Source organism: Rissa tridactyla, chromosome 2, assembly GCF_028500815.1.
Source record: "Rissa tridactyla isolate bRisTri1 chromosome 2, bRisTri1.patW.cur.20221130, whole genome shotgun sequence".
Lineage (NCBI taxonomy): Eukaryota > Metazoa > Chordata > Aves > Charadriiformes > Laridae > Rissa > Rissa tridactyla.
In genome coordinates this window covers 151,146,545-151,167,392 of record NC_071467.1, presented here as the reverse complement: position 1 = coordinate 151,167,392, position 20,848 = coordinate 151,146,545, and the positions used below count along the sequence as shown (strand labels likewise).

The 20,848-nt window shown below is 39.7% G+C and overlaps 1 protein-coding gene across 21 annotated transcripts in view; it reads right to left on the bottom strand.

Moving 5' to 3' along the window:
* SVIL (supervillin) overlaps positions 1 to 20,848 on the bottom strand; it is a 141,379-nt gene that overhangs the window by 97,386 nt on the left and 23,145 nt on the right. For 9 of the 21 annotated variants that reach the window (XM_054190076.1, XM_054190081.1, XM_054190078.1 and 6 more), the window contains exon 1: positions 8,785 to 8,875. In XM_054190076.1, coding sequence (XP_054046051.1) covers positions 8,785 to 8,857 — 73 coding nt within the window. In that variant the 5' untranslated portion in view covers positions 8,858 to 8,875. Of the gene's footprint in view, positions 1 to 4,359; positions 5,310 to 8,784; positions 8,879 to 13,853; positions 13,955 to 20,848 lie in introns of those variants that run through there. The other 12 variants (XM_054190073.1, XM_054190075.1, XM_054190080.1 and 9 more) reach the window with 5 other exon arrangements.

Below are 20,848 nucleotides of genomic sequence, written 5' to 3'. Positions count from 1 at the left end.
TTCATTTTACAGCTATAAAATTAAGTTTCCCATTCTGAAATACAACCTCCAGCTATGAATGTAAAGATTCCTTGCTTGCAAAGACAACCCTTACTATCTGATCAGAATGGAAGAATGGAGGTTGAGCTATGTTTTCAAAGTCAGTTTGTACAAGTCACGCAGGTTTCACTGAGTGCAACTCGGAGTTGGCATATGGTTTTTGTTTGAGGTAGTTTTAGTATAAGCCAAATCTAGCTTAATTTCCCTCAATTTCAAGAGTTGCTGCTTAGAATTACTAACATTGAATCCTTGAGTCTGTTTCTTTCAAATGAGTTACATGCTCTGGATGGTTTGACTCCAATAAGAAATATATCATTCAAGGTTAGCTTTACACAGTGCAAAAAATAGCTCTTGAACCAGACATGGTCTGCATCTGCTTGAGAATGCAGATTCCTCATCTAGAAAGTCTGAACAATGGGAGAAAGAAGGGGAAATACCTACTGAAAAACTTAATTTGCTAAGGAAAAGCCTGGACTTCAAACAAACAAGGCTTTTCTTCCCAGAGGACAGACTGGTGATTAAGGTTTGCAGCTCACTGCAAAAAATAGCTACTTGTCTTCACAAGAGGAAGAAAAAGTGAAATCTAATGCTGCTGGAGCAACAACTGCCTCAGTTGTTCAGCTCCAGTTGCCTGTGTTAACAAATCAGGCAAGTTTTTTTTATTGGAAACTGAAGGAAGGAAGGTGTTATAATGACTGACATCAAAGCCAAGTGAACCCATGTCTTTCAACTCCCAGTGCTAACTTGTGGCTACAGGGTTAGCATTACCAACCCCTCGTCACCACTGGAGTGCCAACAACTACCTGAAATGCTGCTTCCAGTAGGATCTCACCTTGTTTTCTGGGACAGTTGGCACTGAATGGAAAACTACCTTGAAATGCTGTCCATTTTTCACTCCAATATAAACAGTTGGGGCAAAAGTTAAAGAGTTATTGTAGCTGTCTCTGAGGCTTAACTGGGCTTCTTGTCAGAAAGGGCAAGACTGAAAAAAGTCACATGTGAAGCACATACAACCTGCATATTCCCTAGATCATTTGGTGCAACTGTTTGGAAACATTAATCCACACTCCTCCCTCCTTCTGCAGCGAGCTAACAGGAGACAGTGCTAGCTTTGTTTTATTTTAGAGAATAGACAGTAATTTCGTCTAAATCTAAGGCTGATACGATGGAACGAGAATGAAATCCTGCAGATCTTTGCTGACTGCCAAGATTTTTACAGGTACAAACCATGAGGAGCACATTTGGCAGTCATTAACTCCATGGAAGTATTATTAACTTCTCACAGTACTTTGGCACGCAATCTCTCGGCTAACACCTGAATCCAGTTCCTTTGTAACAGACCACTAGTAACAGCATGGCAGCTTTTGGCGTCAAACGGCTCAGTTGTGTCAGGAAATTACACACGTCCTGTGTAATGGTCTGATGGAGCTTTAAGTTGTTTTAGAAACATACCTGGCCTTAGTTATTACAACACATGATGCTTCCTGTCCAAGTTAATTTTTTTTTTTTCATGCTTTTTTGTACACCTGAAGAGAGACAACCCCAGCAATCTGAATTATTTTAATCTGGGATCATTAGAGTAAAGAGGGACCATCCCATCAACTAAGCCTAAATAAATCAGCAAAGACTTAATGCATAATTGCTCTACTCTGTCTACTGAAAGACTCCCTTCAACACACCACCACGTGAGTAAGTGACATCAGAAGCATTTTTATCTCCAGTTACCCAACACATTCTTATCTGCTTAAGGCAGATTCCAACTAGGACATGTTTTGCTCATTAAAAATCACGACCTTCCAACGTGCTTGTTAACTCTAAACTGCCTAGTTGTGAAAGTAGCAAAACCAGTGAATTAATTCGTGGAGAGCATTTTGCCCCCTGCTTCCTTTGAGAGCACACTATTCCCCTCCATTATGCCAAACGGATGCTTCTCTGTGGAGAAACAGAAGCCTGTGCATTCAGCAAATAAACACACAGCCAACAATGATGCCTCTGCAAAGTGAATAATTTCAGCCAACCTGTTACTGCAAACTATTCCAGAGCTATCGTCTCTTAAAAATTGCAGTGAAATTGCCATGCACAACACCCAACACATTGGGGAAAAAACGTGAACTCCAACAATGGTAATTTAAACTAAATAAGCTTGTGCAATTTTCACCTATGTTCATTATATGAAAGGCTTCATAGCCAAGGAAAATGACAATGTTGAATTTAAAAAAAAAAAAAAAACAAACCACAAACTACACAGTCTTAGTAATGTTTTGCATAAACAAACGTACTGAGAGTATAAAAACTTTCATATCACCTCATCAACACGAATATAAACAAAAGAGAAACCTCAGCTCGTCATGTGTTAACGATGCATGCAGGATAATGCACATACCCTTTCCACACAGAAAACTGGCAAAAGATTCCTCTGACCTGCCTAGAAATGTTTTGGTCACAAAAGGCTCAACTCCATCATCTCTGAGACTACCTTGACTTGCTGTGAAGAAATGTGTACTGCCTTTTCATTTTTCCTCAACTTCATAGTTTTGGGGATCTCTGTGTACAGATAAAGTGTAATGTCTCTTCTCTGTATAAAAAGTAAAAATGGCCTGTCCCCACTATCTTTATCCCACATAAACTATCAAATATAAGGAATTTAGCAAAGAAATGCCAAATACAAAGCTATAGTCCTTCTGAATAAAGTTCCTAGAAATCTGAAATCCTCCTTCCCACTGGAAATTTTTGCCAAGAATATAATTTAGCAATGCAATTGAGGCAAAACATCTTTGGAAGAGGTACAATGAACGCTTAAATTGACTAACTAATACCCCAGAGATAGCAGGGAAGAAAGTTTACCTGTCCCAACAAGTTTAAGCATCTGGTGCACAAAGAGGAGCTGATATTGTTACTTCTCATCAATCAAAATGTTTCCTGCATTATACCCTTAGTGCATTTGAACCTGAAACTCAAGAGCTCTAACAGTGTCTTCCTGCTCTTGTGCAGACTCTGGGGTACCCAACTTCCATATCTGATTTCTTTGTGGTCTGTTTTAATTTTTAAGGCTTTGACATCTTCTAACAGGTTTATAGGAGCACAACACAGGCATGATAAAATGGTGGAGCAATTTATGTCAACTTGCTTTTTAAAATGCAAGTAGCAAAAAAAAAAAAAATAAGATCATATAAAAAAAGATGCCTATTAAAAATACTAATTTTACTGGAAACAATGCAAAACCATTTTAAAGTCAAGTATCAAACTGAAGTACACATCTGTTAATCCAAGACAGAGATAAAGAGGCTATCTGAAGGAGGATATTGATCAGGCAGTTTCTTCCTAACCCTCACTGCCTCTTCAGGTAGAAGGATTTAATCTCCTATAAACTATGCAGCTAGAGGTGGGTATTTAAATTTATATCTAACAAGATCTGTGTGAGAAAGATTAAATATATGGGATTTTTTATTCCAATAAAATATTCCTATCCCTAAACTGATGAAGTAGTTTTTAAACAGTAACTCTCCAGATATTTTCTTTCTTTTGGTATTCTCTAGGCTAAACATATTTATATAATTAAGAATAAAAATTCTAGATACGTATTTGTACAGGTTTGTAATCCAAAGAAAATGGAAGATGGCCTTAAACTGCTAGTTCCTGAAAGGGAAACTTAAAAGCAGAAAATTTATTTCCTTGGCAAGGACGCTATTCTTATGTTTCTGGAGATTAAACTACAACACCTGGAACATCCTTGAAGCCAGGAATCTCCTCTTCCCACTCTCCCTGCCCCTTATGCTCCCCTCCTTTAACAGCTGATACTGCTGCAGGAGGGAAAGGTAAAACAGTGCCAGTAACTTTCACCTGTTGTGTCCTGGTAATGTTTAAAAATAACGCAATGGAAAGCTGGAGGAAGCTTTCTTCAGAACACTCCAAGTCTCAAAATACAACCGTTATCCAATGCAACAGTATTCACGTGTGTTTACAGAACTTCTTAAACACAAGACAAAAGTACTACTGAGGAATTTTGGTTTTATAGAAGTGTTCTTATAGCGGTTTGTAGTACCGTGGCTAAGTTTAATGCATTAAAATGGAAAAAGAAAAGAGAGACACCTCACACACAAACCAACCAGCAACAGGACTTTCCATTCATAGCAGAATGAACTCATGCTCTAAGCAAAACCACGAGAATAAAAACACAAAATGCCTTAAGGAAGGCTGAATGACTGGCATGCACAGGCTGGAATAAACCCACTCACATTTCAACCTGACAAAGCTGCAAATATTCTCAAACAACTGGCTCGAGCGACTGCGTGCAAGCGCTCCAAATGAGGTGCTACTTACTTCAGAATCCTGTAAAAAATCCACTTGTCTGCCTTTACACAAGGGAGGAAAGAAAGAAGGTACGGATGGAGCAGAAGGGGTCAAAGTCTTCTCAAAATAGTTACTGATAATGCCTGCAGTTCTCTTTAGCCAGGAATTTAATAATTCTTGTTTTAGAGAAGTTTCTCACTTCAGCTAAGATTCCTTTCCAAGTCCTAACACTCACACGCTAAGAAAACAGAAAACTGACTTCACAAAAGTTACCAAATATCAACATGCAAGGCTGGCAAGTACATGTGCAGTCAAGATGGTTCAGATAAGTCAGATAAATTTAGAACAGCGCTTTCCTAAAAGCATGAGTTCATCAAATGCTGTAAATACGCGGGAGCTATATCCAAGTGCTGATTCCAAACATTAGTGCAAAAAATTTATTAGTGAAAATCTCCTTTTAAGAGTTCGCTCCCATCTGAAGTCCTCAACAATGCTATTCCTTGATCTGCCTTTAGTATTTCCATCCATCACTGGATTTATCCACATAAAAAGCTATAGGCTCTCCAAGCTCAGAGGACTAAGCCAAATGCAGTGTGGCAACCTCACATAGGACCAACCTTTTATGGTTGGAACAGTAGAGCTTTGAGACAGCTAATCTACCATAAATAGCTCTTGAAACTCAGAAGGATCAAATCAGCTGTTGCAACAGTCCCAGCCTGTAGCTGCTTCAAATCCAATTATACTGTCAACTCTGTCTCGCAGCTCTCCTTTTTACTCCCCCCATCTAAAACTTTTTTAGTCTTGCTCCTGCGAAATTAAAAGCTGTAAAGACAAATGCAGCAGAACAAAATGCATTTAATAAAAATTGAAACAAGTGGACAAGTATTCTTAGAATTATCTTAAGGAACAGACGTTTTGTTCTGTTAAAAAACAGCTTAAGAATTTGAAGTCCATTAAAAAAAAAAATTTGAAATAAGCAAACACTTGCAAGAACACCAAGCTCAGCTTTAAAAGTTGGGCAAAACCAAGTAGATAAACTATCTGTGTCCCAGATTAAGGCATAAGGCACTGAATTGCTTGCATATTTTTTCTCTAACTTAAATAGACTTGAGCAATACTAGAATTCACTTCTATAAATCCTTTTATTACAATGTTTCCTTTCAGGTAGTTAGACCCATTTTCCCACAAAGAAGTTGAGAACTCTAATTTAAGAATTCTTAAGGAACTGGAAGCTTCCAAAATGTATGTTTACTAACCATAAAAGTCAACAGAGTACCATGGGATAAAGCTGGAGGGAAGAGGGGCCCAAGAAAGCTGGCTAATATTTAAGGACCACCTCCTCCAAGCTCAGGAGCAATGCATCCCAACAAAGAGGAAGTCAGGCAAAAACGCCAGGAGGCCTGCATGGATGAGCAAGGAGCTCCTGGACAATCTCAAACAGAAAAAAGAAGCCTATAGAGGGTGGAGGCAAGGACAGGTAGCCTGGGAGGAATACAGAGAAATTGTCTGAGCAGCCAGGGATCAGGTTAGGAAAGCTGAGCCCAGACAGAGTTAAATCTGGCCAGGGATGTCAAGGGCAACAAGAAAAGCTTCTACATGTATGTCAGTGACAAAAGGAAGACTAAGGAAGATATAGATGCTCTTTGGAAGGAAACGGGAGACCTGTTTACCTGGGATATGGAGAAGGCTGAGGTACTCAATGACTTTTTTGCCTCAGTCTTTACCAGCAAGGGCTCAAGCCACACCACCCAAGTAGCAGAAGGTAAAGGCAGGGACTGGGAGAATGAAGAACCGTCCACTATAGGAGAAGATCAGGTTTGAGATCACTTAAGGAACCTGAAGGTGCACAAATCCATGGCAGCTGATGAGATACATCTGTAGGTCCTGAGGAAACTTGCGGATGAAGTTGCTAAGCCACTATCCATCATATTTGAGAAGTCATGGCAGTTTGGTGAAAATTCCCACCAACTGGAAAAGGGGAAACATAACCCCCCATTTTTAAAAAGGGAAAAAAGAAAGACCTAGGGAACTACAGTTTGGTTAGTCTCATCTCTGTGCCCAGCAAAATCATGGAGCAGATCCTCCTGGAAACTATACTAAGGACCATGGAAAATAAGGAGATCATCAGTGAGAGCCAACATGGCTTCACTAAACAAAAATCATGTCTGACAAATTTTGTGGCCTTCTGTGACAGGGTTACAGCATTGGTAGATAAGGGAAGAGCAACTGAAATCATCTACCTGGACTTGCGTAAAGCATTTGACAGTTTCCCACACTACTTGTTTCTAAACTGGAGACACATGGATTTGATGGATGGACCACTCATTGGATAAGGAAGTGGCTGGTTCGTGGCACTCAAAGAGTTGTGGTCAACAGCTCAATGTCCAAATGGATACCAGTAACTAGTGGAGTTCCTCAGTGGTTGGTACTGGAAACAGTGTTGTTTAACATCTTTGTCGGCAACATGGACAGTGGGATTGAGTGCACCTTCAGCAAGTTTGCTGACGACACCAAGCTGTGTGAAGTGGTCAACACACTGGAGAGAAGGGATGCCATCCAGAGGGGCCTGGACAGGCTTGAGAGGTGGGCCCGTGCAAACCTCATGAAGTTCAACAAGACCAAGTGCGAGGTCCTGCACGTGGGTACAAATCCAGGCTGGATGGAGAATGGATTGAGAGCAGCCCTGAGGAGAAGGACTTGGGGATGTTGGTTGATAAGAAGCTCAACATGAGCCAGCAATGTGTGCCTGCAGCACACAAGAGATAAATTACTGTAGTACAGCACAGGAACTCTGGTATTTCAAAGTGGAAGAAGTGTCTTATGGTCAAAGCCTGGATCCGTATCTCCCGTGAATACATAAATCCTGAATATTGCCAGGGCATACTCCTATAATACTCGCATGACATCTACTGTCTAGGCATCAGTCCTTCTTGTACGAGTGGGGAGAGAAGAGGATTGCTAATTCTCAATATTCAAACTGCTTTAAGAAGGGCCTGAAATTTAGCTCCTCTAGAAACAACGCTAGTGAGAGGGTTAAAATGCAAAAAATCATTATCCTCCATGTAATGGAAAATTGTCAGCCATATGTCATTCTACTCCCCTCTGAGTTTCCATTAAATTTTATCATCGCCATTAAAGGGCCTGTGTTTTAACTGATTTGCAAAGCATGAAACATACATTGAACACAAAAAGAGTCACTAGTTTAAATCCTGCCTACACAGATGATGACAAAGCAACTTCAATTAAGTGTGGGTGGGTTTAACGAAGTGGTTTGCTATATCCTCCAAATAGTGCATGAAGAACCCAGCTGGGTCACCTTCTGGAAGTCTTTGAGAAGTCAAAGAGCTGGAAGAAGGCGCAAAAGGTTTTCCCTCTAGGCTCTAGCAAACACCTAACTGAATCAATTGGATGCACAGGGGACAGTGAGCTTTTCATTAGCACAGAATAAACTGAGCATGTGACAAGCAGATAAAACAGACCAGCAAGATCTGCCTGAATAAGTTTATCATTTTCAACGCAGCTTGTAGAACTTGTGACATTATGCTTCTGGACTGCAGTGAAAAAAAAGCAGCTGAACCAACTGCTGACAAAAGTTTAACAGAACTCTTAAAAATGCAGCAGGCATGCTTGCAACTGGTAAGAGAAGGAGCAGCCGTGAACATGCTGCCAGAGCACAACCACTGGTGCTTTATGCCCTATCCATAACCATTTAAAATCCGAGGTCTTTTTATTACTGTGGAATTTGAAGGATGCAAGTTATGATACGGAAACACACCCCCTCTCAAGGAGCAGGACTGGGACTGCTTGTTTCTTTTATAGAAACCCCTCTGCATCTCACTGTTTGCATTCATTCTCCCTATCACACAGGGAACTATGTTAAAGATTTCACTTTCGCATCTAATTTGATAAAAAAAAAATAAAATCCTGTGTGTGCTCTTTTCACATAGACTTCCTTTGCCATAAACACACAAAGCAGAACTGAAGCAGTTTCTCCCGCTTCCTCCCCAATACAAAATTTCTGTAAACAGAGTAGAGGAAGCCACAGCCAATACATTCGTTCACCACTAGCTCTTTACAGCAAGCGTAAGATCTAGCATGTATCTTCCAGAGACTATCAACCACATTATCAAAGACAGAGAGGCATCATACACTTCTCAGACCACAGGTTCTGTCCCAATGAAGAGAGAAGTACAAATTAACAGACATACTTTTGATACCAAGGTCTTGCATTGCAAGAGAGGATTTCTGCTTCAATGAGTAACAGTCAGGAAATAACACCAGTGTAACGCACAGTAAAGTGCACACAGCTTGGGAAGTCTGGAGTAAGCATGTATTCATTTAACAATTCAGCTTCCCAGTTTACAGATATCTTCTTTTCAGATTGGGTGGGGGGGAAGGAGAGACTTTCCAGGAAAAAAAAAAAAAAAAAGACAAATTTAATAAAAAGCAGCTTACCAGAATCCATTGTTAGAATCATGACCCCACTTCTGTGTCCCAGGAAGCAGGAAGCCTTACCCATCCAGTGCATGTGAATGACTCAGAAGGACAGCATGGCTTTGTTTCAGCTTATATCTTCTAGCTCATTCACCCCTCCTCCCTCTCGTGGGATAAAAGTGTTGCCTGTGCCTGGCCATCCCTATTGGCTCAGCTAGGCAACAACACTCCTTTAGCATATTCAAGTTTCTGTGAGAGCCTAAAATGACCCACAGAGGGTTTTTTATTTCTCTTAAGAGCAAACAAACAAAAAAAACCCAACACAAACACTTTTTATCTTTCTGGGAGAACAATCTATTCGCTCTTTCACTATCAGATGCATATTACGGTTGCTGTTATTGCCACAGGGCCAAACAATTCCCTATGCTCGAATCGATGAGAAGGTGGCAAATCGGGGAGGACAGTCCCACAGTAATCCCCAGTTCGGCTGCACTGTCTATGGGAATAAAACCGCATGTTTTGTGTCAAAGCCTATGCCCTCCAACCCAGCTTATCTTCAACGCAAACTGAATATACCCCCAAAACTGAGGATCTCCTGGTTTGCCAGGGAGGATTTGCTTTTCCATTTTATTTTTAAACAGGCACAACAGCAAAAGATTGCTGTCTTAATGAAGACACACACCTGGACCCTACAGGTTAGACTCTGCAGTGAGGAAAAGGTCATTTTTTTCTTAACCTATGGCATTCTCTAAATGTAATAACTGGTATACAATCTAGGCTCTGCCTGAAGAATTTAGAAAGCTTTTATAATCTATATGTGAACCACCACTCCAGTGAGATAATACAGTGATAAAAAAATTCACCACAATGTAAGTGAAAAAATCTCTCTGATCAAGAGATATCACAACCCTTTGTTAACTTTGATCAAACCATAGACAGCCTGAAAAGTACATTTGGAAGGAGAGAAGGGGGAGGGAGAGAGGAGTTTGTTTCTTTCTGTACTGCAAAATCTTTAAGAACTCGCAGTCAGATCCCGAAAGGCAAGTTTCTGTATCTTGCAGCATGAACTGCTGACAGACTTGATATCTGTACTCGGGGATTCAGCAAGCACAGTGAATGAAACACTGGTGTTCCTTGTCTCCGATAAGAACTACCTTTTCTAAATAAAGCGTGGACATATTAGGCTACTGTCTCACCAAGTTAGTCACCACTAGATAACCTAAGATTCATAACTCTGAGATACAACCACAAGTGTATTTTGGAAGTGTTGCTTGTGGTTGTTGAAATAAACTGAGGACTCCCTCTCCTCCCTCTGTTTTTAGAAAACGTATCAGTTGCAAGTCTCGAACATCAGAGTTTATAGAGCCACTAATGAAATACAGAATCCCCAATTCAAAGAAATTAGCAAAAGCAATACAATTGAATCATCACTTCTCAGATTTGACCTTCTCTTGCTTTGCATGGCTTCACACTAACACTCTTGAGTCATTACAGTTTGAAGGAAACAAAATATACCTAAAGATGAAAATTTCTGACCCTTTCAGTAGGACACTGCAATAAAAGCTTTGGAAAGAAGCATAAGTAATTCAGATCCTTGAAACAAACCTGAAAACTTCCACTGAATGGAAATTAGGAAGAAATGACCCAGGTGGACAGGCTAGTCCCCAAAAGCCTTACTACAGAAAGAAGCACACAGTGTCAGAAAGGATGTCAGACTGAATGGATTAGTGGTTTCATCCAAAGTTTACAACTCTCAAAGAGCCAGGATGTTGTTTTGTTGACCACAATAAATAGCTAAGGACATTTGGCAACAGCCCAGGCCAAGCACATGTTGAATTTCTGGGAGTGACATTGGGCATAACTTCCTTTCTTACCAATAACTATCAATTTGGAGAGAGATGCAGCAGTAAGGAAGATGCTTTTGCCTTGTCCCTATCCCACCCGGCAACATCTTTACTAAAAATTCCCAATGGTCTAAACAAACAAAAAAAAAAAATCCATGACAACAAAAATCAAAGTTTTGAGTATGCGTTCAAGTAGTGCAATTCCAAAGCCTGAGAGGAACTGTATGGAGAAAGTAGCAAAAGACCAGTCCTTACCAATGAGGTAGAAGGTGAAGAGCTGGTACACTTTCAAGCGTAACTGAGGACCTCTACTCTTTACACAAGATGCCAGGCCAATCCAACACTAACATTTCCATCCTCAGGCAAACCGAGCATCAGTAATATTGCCAGAGAACACTAGGCACAACAGGTACTACACCAAACACATTTTAACAAAAGCATTCTCATACATTGTCTAAGAGCAAACCACTTTCAATAGGATGACATTCCCTGTAAGCTTTGCTTTTGCAAGAAGTCTAGTACTATGGTTCTGTAGCAGTAAAGCACAAAAGTTCAAACAAATTGTTCTCGAAATGGCAAAACAAATCATTTCTGGGTCAGCAAGACATTGTGAGGTACTGCATGGCATTATTTTTTAAAACGGTGCAAGCATTAATAATTCAGCTTACAAAGTATTCAGAAAGGTAGCTGAATTGAAACCACAGTAGAGGGGAACAGTCTTATTGACATCTGAGAAAATGAATAGGAAATAAATGTTTTTGCCTGTATCCTCAGAAGGGAGAGGATGAAGTTTCCAGCTGGGTTAGAGAGAACATGGCACAGGTGCTCAACATGTGACATCAGCCTGAAGGATATTGCTGCACTGACAAGGGATTTATAAAATCCGGGCATCCCCAGTGTTTCAGTTCTAACCTAGACAGCAGAAATGAAACAATTCACTGTTTTGCAAGCTACATTGGACAGCAAGAGTTGGCTGAAATTTCTGTAATCAAAAATAAACCGGTAATAGAAGGAGCACTGCGTGTTTCCTCATATATAAGCAGGGCTGCTGAAGTGTCCTGCAAGACAGCACATGAACTTGCACGTGAAGCCTTGGCTTTGCTGTCTTTTGTGGAAGTTACACAATACAAGTAGCCCATGATAAATGGTATGCTGCTAGCAAAACCGACACATTGCAAATTAAACAAACAAAATACCTGTTCATAAACTGTGTTTACTGGAACTATACGAAAAGAGAGTATCAGCAACTCATGTGATCATGCTCTGCATATTTCCCAGCCTCTAAAGTCAACTGGACAGTCTTACCCAGATGCAATTCTAGCAAAAAAGTAGAAAGTTAGGTCATGACCTCCAGAGATCACCGATTTTCTTCTATCATTTTATAGTCCAATAATCTGGAGTCTATGTAATTGTTTACTGAATATATATTATAAGACAGTTACAGTAACAGTAAATAATGCATAGTATTTCAAGATGCTGTGGAAAAACTTAAACATGTTCATCTGAAGATTATATATCCAAATAGCCTGTGGTTTAGAGACGAAACCTTCTCAAGCTATGTCTTATCTTGATCACATTAAATCTGTAAATTGTGTAGTGTTAACTATCTCTGATTGTTTAAATTGTCTACTAAAATAATCGCTGTGGATTTTAGTTGTTGATGTATTATTTTTTTTAAATACAGCCAGAATACCCATCCACATGGTCTGACAGCATCATCTTCTGAAGGTTACAACCATTTTATGATGGTATATACTAAGAAGCAAGTTCAGCAAGAAATTCTCCGGAGGCTTGACTTACTTGAGTCTTTGCTGGAAGAACTTATTTAAGCACACATTATCCCTAAAAGCCTAAATTCACAGGAGTGTTCACATAATTTTCAGTACATGCTTTAGTCTTGCAAGAAAAGGCCACTTCTGCGTACCCTTCATTAAATTATTCACTGCACAGAAAGTATACAGCTAATAACTGTGAGGTGAATATGCTTGCTCTAAACATTTTTTGAGGAGATTTTATACAAATGCTTTAATTCAGAATTTTTGAGATTCAATCAATTTTTTCTATGACCATGCTCCAACCCCAAATCTGTGGGAACCAAAGTTAGGTTTTGCTTTTCTGCTGCAAGTCCTTCCAACTTTTCAAGCTCTCTAGCATGTGTAAAAGTAAGCACTGTCCCCAGTCCCCCACTTTTCTTTTTTTTTTTTTAATAAAAAGTTAAAACCAGCAAAATAAGCTTTTATTCAAATTTCTACTCTTTACACTGTGTTCCCTGAACCTCCAGAAGCTATGGAAAGTTGCAGGGAAAACAGTTCTCATGTAATTTTGGAGCAACAACTGAAAGTGTCTACCATACTTCTGAAAAAAAACAGGTTACATGCAGCGAGAGACACAGTAGGATGTTTCCAGGCAGCATGTCCAGAATTAGACATCAGTTCTGGTTTAGGGAAGTTAAGAGATAGATCATCTATATATTATTTTGCTGACACAAACCAGTGAGATCTTCCTGATCATGTCCAAGAAATCACATCTCTCTACTCACAAAAATCGCGCAATTCTCCAAGAGCAAGATTAATCCCATGTACTATGCAAGTTATGGGAGCTCTGCGTTTATGGAGCTTACAGAACCTGCTACACAAACTTACACACAAAAAAAGGCCCCTTCTGTTCTTGGTTTGTGTTTGCTTAGGGAAATGCTTTTCCATAGCCAAGAACTGAAAAAAACTGAATCAAATTTTAACTACAAATATATCATCAAAAATCTGCAAAATGAAGACTGGGCAACATGAAAGGTAGAATACAGGTCTGTAATTAATTAAAATGTTACATTTGAAGGAATTTTCCATAGTCTAGAATGGCTGAACCTATTTTGTTATACAACAATTGGAAGAGGGAATGATAGAAAGGCAGGAACAGGAGATCCACGTCAGCTGCCTGCTGCCTCTCAGTGCATACTGAGATGAAGTTTTGGGAACTCTTATTGTCACTTTCAGATTGAATAAAATTTCTTCTTAAAGCAGCATTAGCATTTCCTAGGTATTTAAATACCATCCAGCTTTTCTGAAGGTCTTAAAGGCGACTCTGAGTTCTTAACCATTATACCACTACATTTCATTAATGTGACACAGGTACTAGGAGGCACACACAGATTCTTCTTTAAATGTTTGCTACAAACAACTCACAAAAAAAAAAAGAAAAAACCCAGAGTTCATGGTTCACATCTGCATCCATTTTTCAGCACAGGCTCACCTTAAATCCCAACCATCCAGTCCTGACTCTCTAGGTAGATCTGCATCACCACGTCCAAGTGGCTCACAATCCAGCTCACAATCCAAAAGGCAGTCCTCCTCCTACAAGAAATAAACAGAAAAAATTATGGGTAAGAAGCACAAATGCACATCCCAGGATATGAGAACAACTTCAGAACTACCAAGCAGTTGCACAAAGGGGCTGACCCGATTGACTACAGGAAATGAAGCAGTTTAGAGTATATTGCCACCTTGCCCATTCATACAGACAAGATCATCACCAAAAGCAACAGCACTTTTCAAAGCCCAGCTGTTGATGGACTGTAGCTCACAGGGAAAGTGAGGTCTTGCAAGTTTGATAGGAACCCCAAGGAACTTGACCCTTCAGTTACTACAGTCTGAGCCTTTAACATGAGATACATTCTTGAACTACCAATTTCTCTAGAAACGCCAAGCTTTCATTTTACCACTTCACAGAAAGTAGTCTGCCTTACACCTTTCAGTAAGGTCAAGCAGCACTGAAGACAACAACAAAACAGCAGCATCTACCAGAAGACTATTATCCTCAAAATCTTTAATTTTAAACATCAGTGGATGCAACTGGAAGAGCCAGCTCTCTTCCTAGAACTACAGCAATCAGGAGACAGACTTGAGACCTCTTCCAGTAGAGAGCAACTGACCTAATCAAGTCCAGCTCTGTAGGCAACACATGCCACGTGGCCTGATTTTTGATCCCCACACCTTGAACTGCAACTGCTTTTTTCTTCGTCTTTGGCAAACACAAAACATCTCTGGCTCTGTCTGTAACACTAATTGCTTTCCCACAGGGCAATTTAGCCCACGTGGAGATTCATGTTGATGAATTATCCAAGTTAGCTTATTTTAAACTAGCTGAATTATCCCAGCACCACATCGTCCTTAAGGATGCCAATCCCCTGAACTTATAAAAACCCACAATAATCAACTACTCTGGGCTTGTTACTCTATTCTGTACCACCAATGCAGTTGTTTCTTTCCACAGAACAGTGAGGAGTTCTCCAATGCAGACCTGAACTCCATGAAACGGCCTGTGCTGTTGAGCAGATTATTGTCTCCCTCCTGTAATATGCCTGGTATCTAAAACAACATTTTTACTCTTGCGGGGTGAGGTTCAGCTCACCTGCAAATATTTTTAGGTGCCAAATAGACTACTTTCACTTTCACAGCTGCTTTATTAAACTTCCATTTTTAATCTATTAAGAGGCATAAAATGAAGTCATGATGCCCTACATGACCAGAGCAACAACTGTTAAGAGCAGTCAGGTCACTGCTCTGCTTCCACTGCAGCTGCTAAACACGTCAGACACTAATAACAGCATCTAGAGAAGAGGTCAAAAAAAAAAAAATTCATTGAAAAGACAAAAAGAGCGATAAGACAGAAATTTTGCCCAAGTTGGGAAAAATTCTGATTTTAGAAGACAAGCAAATCCCCAAACATAGACTACCTTAGAGTCCATGGGAACAGATCAGGCAGCAATTCAATCTTCCTCCTAAATGTTATGCAGCTGTTCACACATTTTAACTAAGACAGTTTTTACAGTCTACCCACATTTATCTTCGTATTTCAGGCAGGAAACTAGCATAAAGTTTCCAGAATATGGTAAACCACATGCTATTGTTTTCCCATTTCCAACTTTTATTCACTTCAAATGAGCATTCCTGCACTTTTGAAGGGTCAATGAATGGGGACTCACTTCAGCCTCGTATGAAAGTTGAAGAATAAAGATGGTTGGCAAGGGGTAGTTGAAGAAAGGTGAACTAGTTTCTCCACCATCACATAATGCTCAGTTTCTTAATTCCTTCATGCTACTTAACTGCAGGATTGCCTGATTACATCTACTGTTCCTACCTTCTTCCTCTTTACGTATTGACATTTTAAAAAGAGAGAAAAGGAAGGATTTGAAATCCAGCTATAGTTTTGGTCAACTACTTCACGGGTTTCCTGGAAGCCACTATGAGGTTAGAAGAGGTGACATTTATAATGCACAGCACACATTAAACCTGGCGTGCACTGCCACTATCCCACTAGCATATTTCATTATTTCTTTTTTGACAAATGCTACATCTGTGTATTGGAAGAAGAGAGAGAAGACCGTGGTGCTGCACTTTTGAAGCCCTGCAGCTTTGAAGCCTGTCAAAGTCTATCCTTGTAAAGAAACCTTGAATATCTGGTGTGAGTTGAACTATCTTGACAGAGTTGTTCTTCTTGTTTTTTTTATATTTGCCTATGCCACTATATTCTACAGTTAGTGTCCTACGTCTTACAAGAATTTTAGGCAAGAACACACAATGAGACAAACACAAGGCCTAAGAAACACAGAGCACCTACCAGGGAACATTTGAGATAGAAATCAAAATGCAAGAGACAGCAATTGAATTCCAACCTTTTAAAGACTGACCCTGGCTGCAATTTTTTGCACACTTTCTCCAGTTCATCTCGGAATTGTCTGGCAAGCCACTTGAACTGTTTATCTGATAACTCACGCATTTTGAAAGTTTAGAACAAAAGCAGGAAAAGACACTCAAAATATTAATTTTTGCCTTTTTGATGGACTCCACTTTATTACACAATAGATGGATCCTGGAATCAGTCAGTACATCATGAAGGCAAGACAAACATCAAAATATCATTTGTATACTTGATATTATGAACTAGAAAGAGGGGCTAGTACGCAATCACTTTTTGGTTAGCCACAAAGATCCATTATTTTTGATCCAGGAGAATAATCAAACTTACCATTTTTCTAGACAAAGATTCTTCTGAATGCAGATAACATCAATATTTGGACTAACTTAACACCTGATAGACAAACCAGGAAAGACTGTCATTGTGCACAGCAGACAGCTGTTCTGCAAGCATCTGCAGTTACCCATCAGGTTATTCAGTAGGCTGGCTACAGGGCAGCTACGACAGCTTCTCTACTTTAAGATAAGCCTCGTAGTTCCAGAGCTCTTACACGCAGAAAAGACTACAAAGAGTTTTACTGGAACAAATTAAGGTTGCGTCCCTCCAATGTCAAAAGGACAGGAAAAGGATGTTTTATTTGTTGCTTAATGACTTGTATGACATCAGTTCTGCAAAGGCATCATCTTCTCAGGCTCTTCAAAACCAACCCAATGAAGCCTGATGCCACAAAACTTAGAGATGTTTTGATAAGGCCCCATTCTGCTCAGCCTTGGTACATCTTCATTTCTTACAGAGAATAAAAAAAATGCAGCCTGGACAAACCTAGGAAAGAGGTAGATGAGTGCAACAACTTTCCTGTGAAGCCAGGAATTCTCACAGAGAGTTCAATTAAACCAGAATCTATCACCTCCTTCACACTATCTCAACTGAGGTGTCATCCTTCTCAGTGCTCCAGAGGCATGTAACAAAACATACTGGGCAGCAGCCAAGTGCAAAGGAGATTTTCAGACTACTGGTTATGCTTTTACAGGGTCCCTCCCCCTTCCACCCCACCAAAAAGAAAGGCCACAAAGACTTCTATCAGCCCAGGTCTCACTTGAACACTCGGAAAATCACTTAGAACAGCAAAATTCTGCTCTATGCCTGCACTTACCCTCTATATTGGTACTAGCCTGTAAACTTTTTAACATTACATGTTCTTACTTTTCTTGTTTTCCAGGCATTTCAGAAGAACCCTACACAAGACAAACAGGATATAGGCACTTTTGTTTGTAGCCATTTCTCGTAGAAAACACATTCAAGAGCTCAAATCCACCCTGCTGTTATTTTTTCTTATTCAACCATCTTACTTAAATTGTCATTTGTGATGTAATCTGCTCCAGTCAGCAGGACTCTCCTTCAGTGCATTTCTCTCCCATTTGACCTCACATAACGCTGTTGTAGTTTGACCATCTGTTCTAGTCCCCCTGCCCAACGATGTTTTCAGAAACAATTTGCTTTTGCACATTCCAGATGTTTAAAGAAATTACTTTTCTGCAGAACTGAAGAAGACCTGCTGAGGAGACAATCTCTACAAGTATTGTGATAGAATCATGCCTTACTATGCTTCCCTCAACACCCAAAAGTGAAGTCATTCACCTGAAGTTACCAGCTCAGTGCCCAGGAAGTTGGCATCTACACTAATAGGTGCATGTGCAATTCTCCCACCATGTCTTTAATAAGTACAGTGCACAAGTTAAAGATGACTCCTATAAATAGCATAGCATATAGAAACATATCTGAACCAAAAAGTCATGTTATTGCAATGCAAGGTTAATGTTTGAGGTGCTCATTGGAATAACTGTGTGTGCATATTCATGCTTACCACATTAAAGCCCTATTATTGATACTTGCCAAATACTGCTTAAGCAAGGAGAATTAAAATCAGGAAGCTCAAAAAAGCCCTTCAGCCCTTTAGCCAAGAACATCATAAGACATGTTAATGTGAAGTTTTTTCCACAGTAGTAGGCTACAATTTCTCTTAGAATCTGGTTTCAAATTTGATGAAATAGGATTCTGCAAGAAACTCTATACCACCTCACAGAAGCTCCCGTTATACACTGACCTCTAGTGTAATAAAAAGACATTTGAAGTAGCTTCAAAACCTTTGAAAAATTATCAAATTATTTTTCCAGCACTCTGAAGGACATTTTCATGACATAAACCAGACTGAAATCAAAAGGGCCTCACAGGATTACTCTCAATTGTTTAACAAAACTGGAGCATGGGTAAAAGAAGCTACATTACTTAAATAATTCTAAGGATGTGAAGCTACTGCTGCGTCTACATAAAGTAATTTACATCAAAGCTGCATTTAACTACTTTGAACACTAGCTTAATTTAACACCTAAACATTCTGGACATACAGAATTATTTCCTAACTACAGTTTTACAAAGCTCAATTAAAAAACACTTCAAATAGAAACACTCAGCTTGGGCAAGTCCCGTACCAAACAGATCACAATCAGATCAGCCCAGGTTCTGTATCAGACTTTCAGAGGGCATGTGGACAGAGCTGCTGACTCAGATGTACTTACTGTAGCCAGCATTCAAGACAAGAAGTCTGCTAGAAATGTGACATAAAAATCCTCATGGATCCTCACGCACTAAAGACAGAGGGCTCACAGGGTCAGCTGGGAGGGTGGCCTTTTAGAGAGCTCAGGCAGACTGTGGTGGGAGAGTGGCTGGTTGGTTTTGATCAACAGCTTTGGAAAAGAAAACCAAAACCAAAATTAATTTAGTTTCAAAACTATCAACTTAAAACCCAAACAAAAACGTGTGTCACCCCCAACTTCAGTTATTAAGGAATCTGCATGTTGTTATGAGCTAACTGTATTTTTATGATATAAACAATTCAATAAAAGCATGGCAAATTCTAAGGCAGCACTGATGAACGGGACAATTAAAATGGATGCCAAAATTATTTACGGCTTGTATACCATATCTGTTCACTCCCTAAGCACCTGTCCTAAGCACCTGACTCTGGACAACAAATCCCAGAGATGTTCCCTTTACTTCAGACCACTTCTTATGTCTCCTTTAAAAGCAGGGTATCATTCAGAAGCTATTTCCAAGTGAAGTGCCATTTTCAAAGCATCCAGGCTTTCCAATGTCTGTACACACTGCCTCGGAAATGCAGGCCTATGTTGCTATTTTGGAAGAAGAGCTTTTATGTGCACTCTGGAGTAGAAGCTCTTATAAACTGAAATCTCTTTTGAGCAAGGTATTAAAAGCTTCACAAACATTAAGTTAAAAAAGAGTTCAGCACAGCATGAAAACAGCCATCATAATGTCAACGTATGAAGGAAGTATTCAGAAATCATTTCAGAGAGAGATGTTTGAAACTAAGTTCAGATCAACTAAAGGAGGTCCTCTAAGTTTGCGCTCCCAGATTCAAGTCTGTGAAGATAACCTAGAACGTAAGGACTGAATTTTTAAGACCGGTTTACAGCTCTGAGTACCAGAATTCAATAAATCCTTATCTGTGGTGACAACATCTGAAAGAATAGCTTTGCATTACTTAAAAAAAACCAACCAAACCTACTTAATGATGTGTTCAAACCTAAACATCTAAAGTTTCAGACCACTTCTGAAATACTAATAGTTGTCTTTCTAATGACTTGCATATATCTACCACACTTAACTTCCGCACAGCAGTGAGCTGTGAGCAATGAATTCCACCTCAACATAAGCTGTGACTTGCATCCTGAAGTCTGCTTTTTGGATGTACTCTATCCTGCAATCTACACCTGGCAGCCTCTCTTGTCAGACCAAGGTGATAGCACCAAGTATACCAGTTGTAATGAAGTACGGCACCTTTCATGCAATTTGGTAAGCAGTCTAGAAGAAATGGGATTCCTAGCTACTGGTGCAGAATGTTAAACGTCAAATCTTATGCATAAGAATTGCTTTTCTTTTCTACGTTGCAGTCATTTTATAGCCAAAGACGTTTATTCCAGTCATAGCACGGAATCAAACAGTGGTACTCAGGATTTACCAGGATATCGGTCGCTAAGTAAGGTCATTTCAGGTAGAGTTATGAATAAGATTCATGTTTTAATATGAGAGATCCTGGTCAAAGCCACTCAGCCACACTTCATTTCCAATTCAAGTATGCCAACACGCTCAGCTACTTACTTCACATACAGTCCATACATCACTCCGACAAGGAACCATATCAAGAAATCCCTTATGCTAAACTATAATTTCTACCCAGAAAATAGTTTGCCACTGACTAGGAAAGCACGATACTACTTTCCCAGTCCAAAGGGGGGAACAGTTAATGCACAGAGCACATCAGACAGACCTCTCAGTAAGAAGTGCATGGAGAAGCGCGTGAGTGAGCTCTGATGGCTTGCACAACAGATCCTTGCCATTGTATTTGACAGAATGTATTCTTCCATCTATTTTTTCCCTAAATTCTTGTATTTAATTCAATGCATGTGGTGGTGGGAATGACTTTTAGAACAGGGATGTGCATCAGTACACAGATGTTCCACATTTGTCATGTC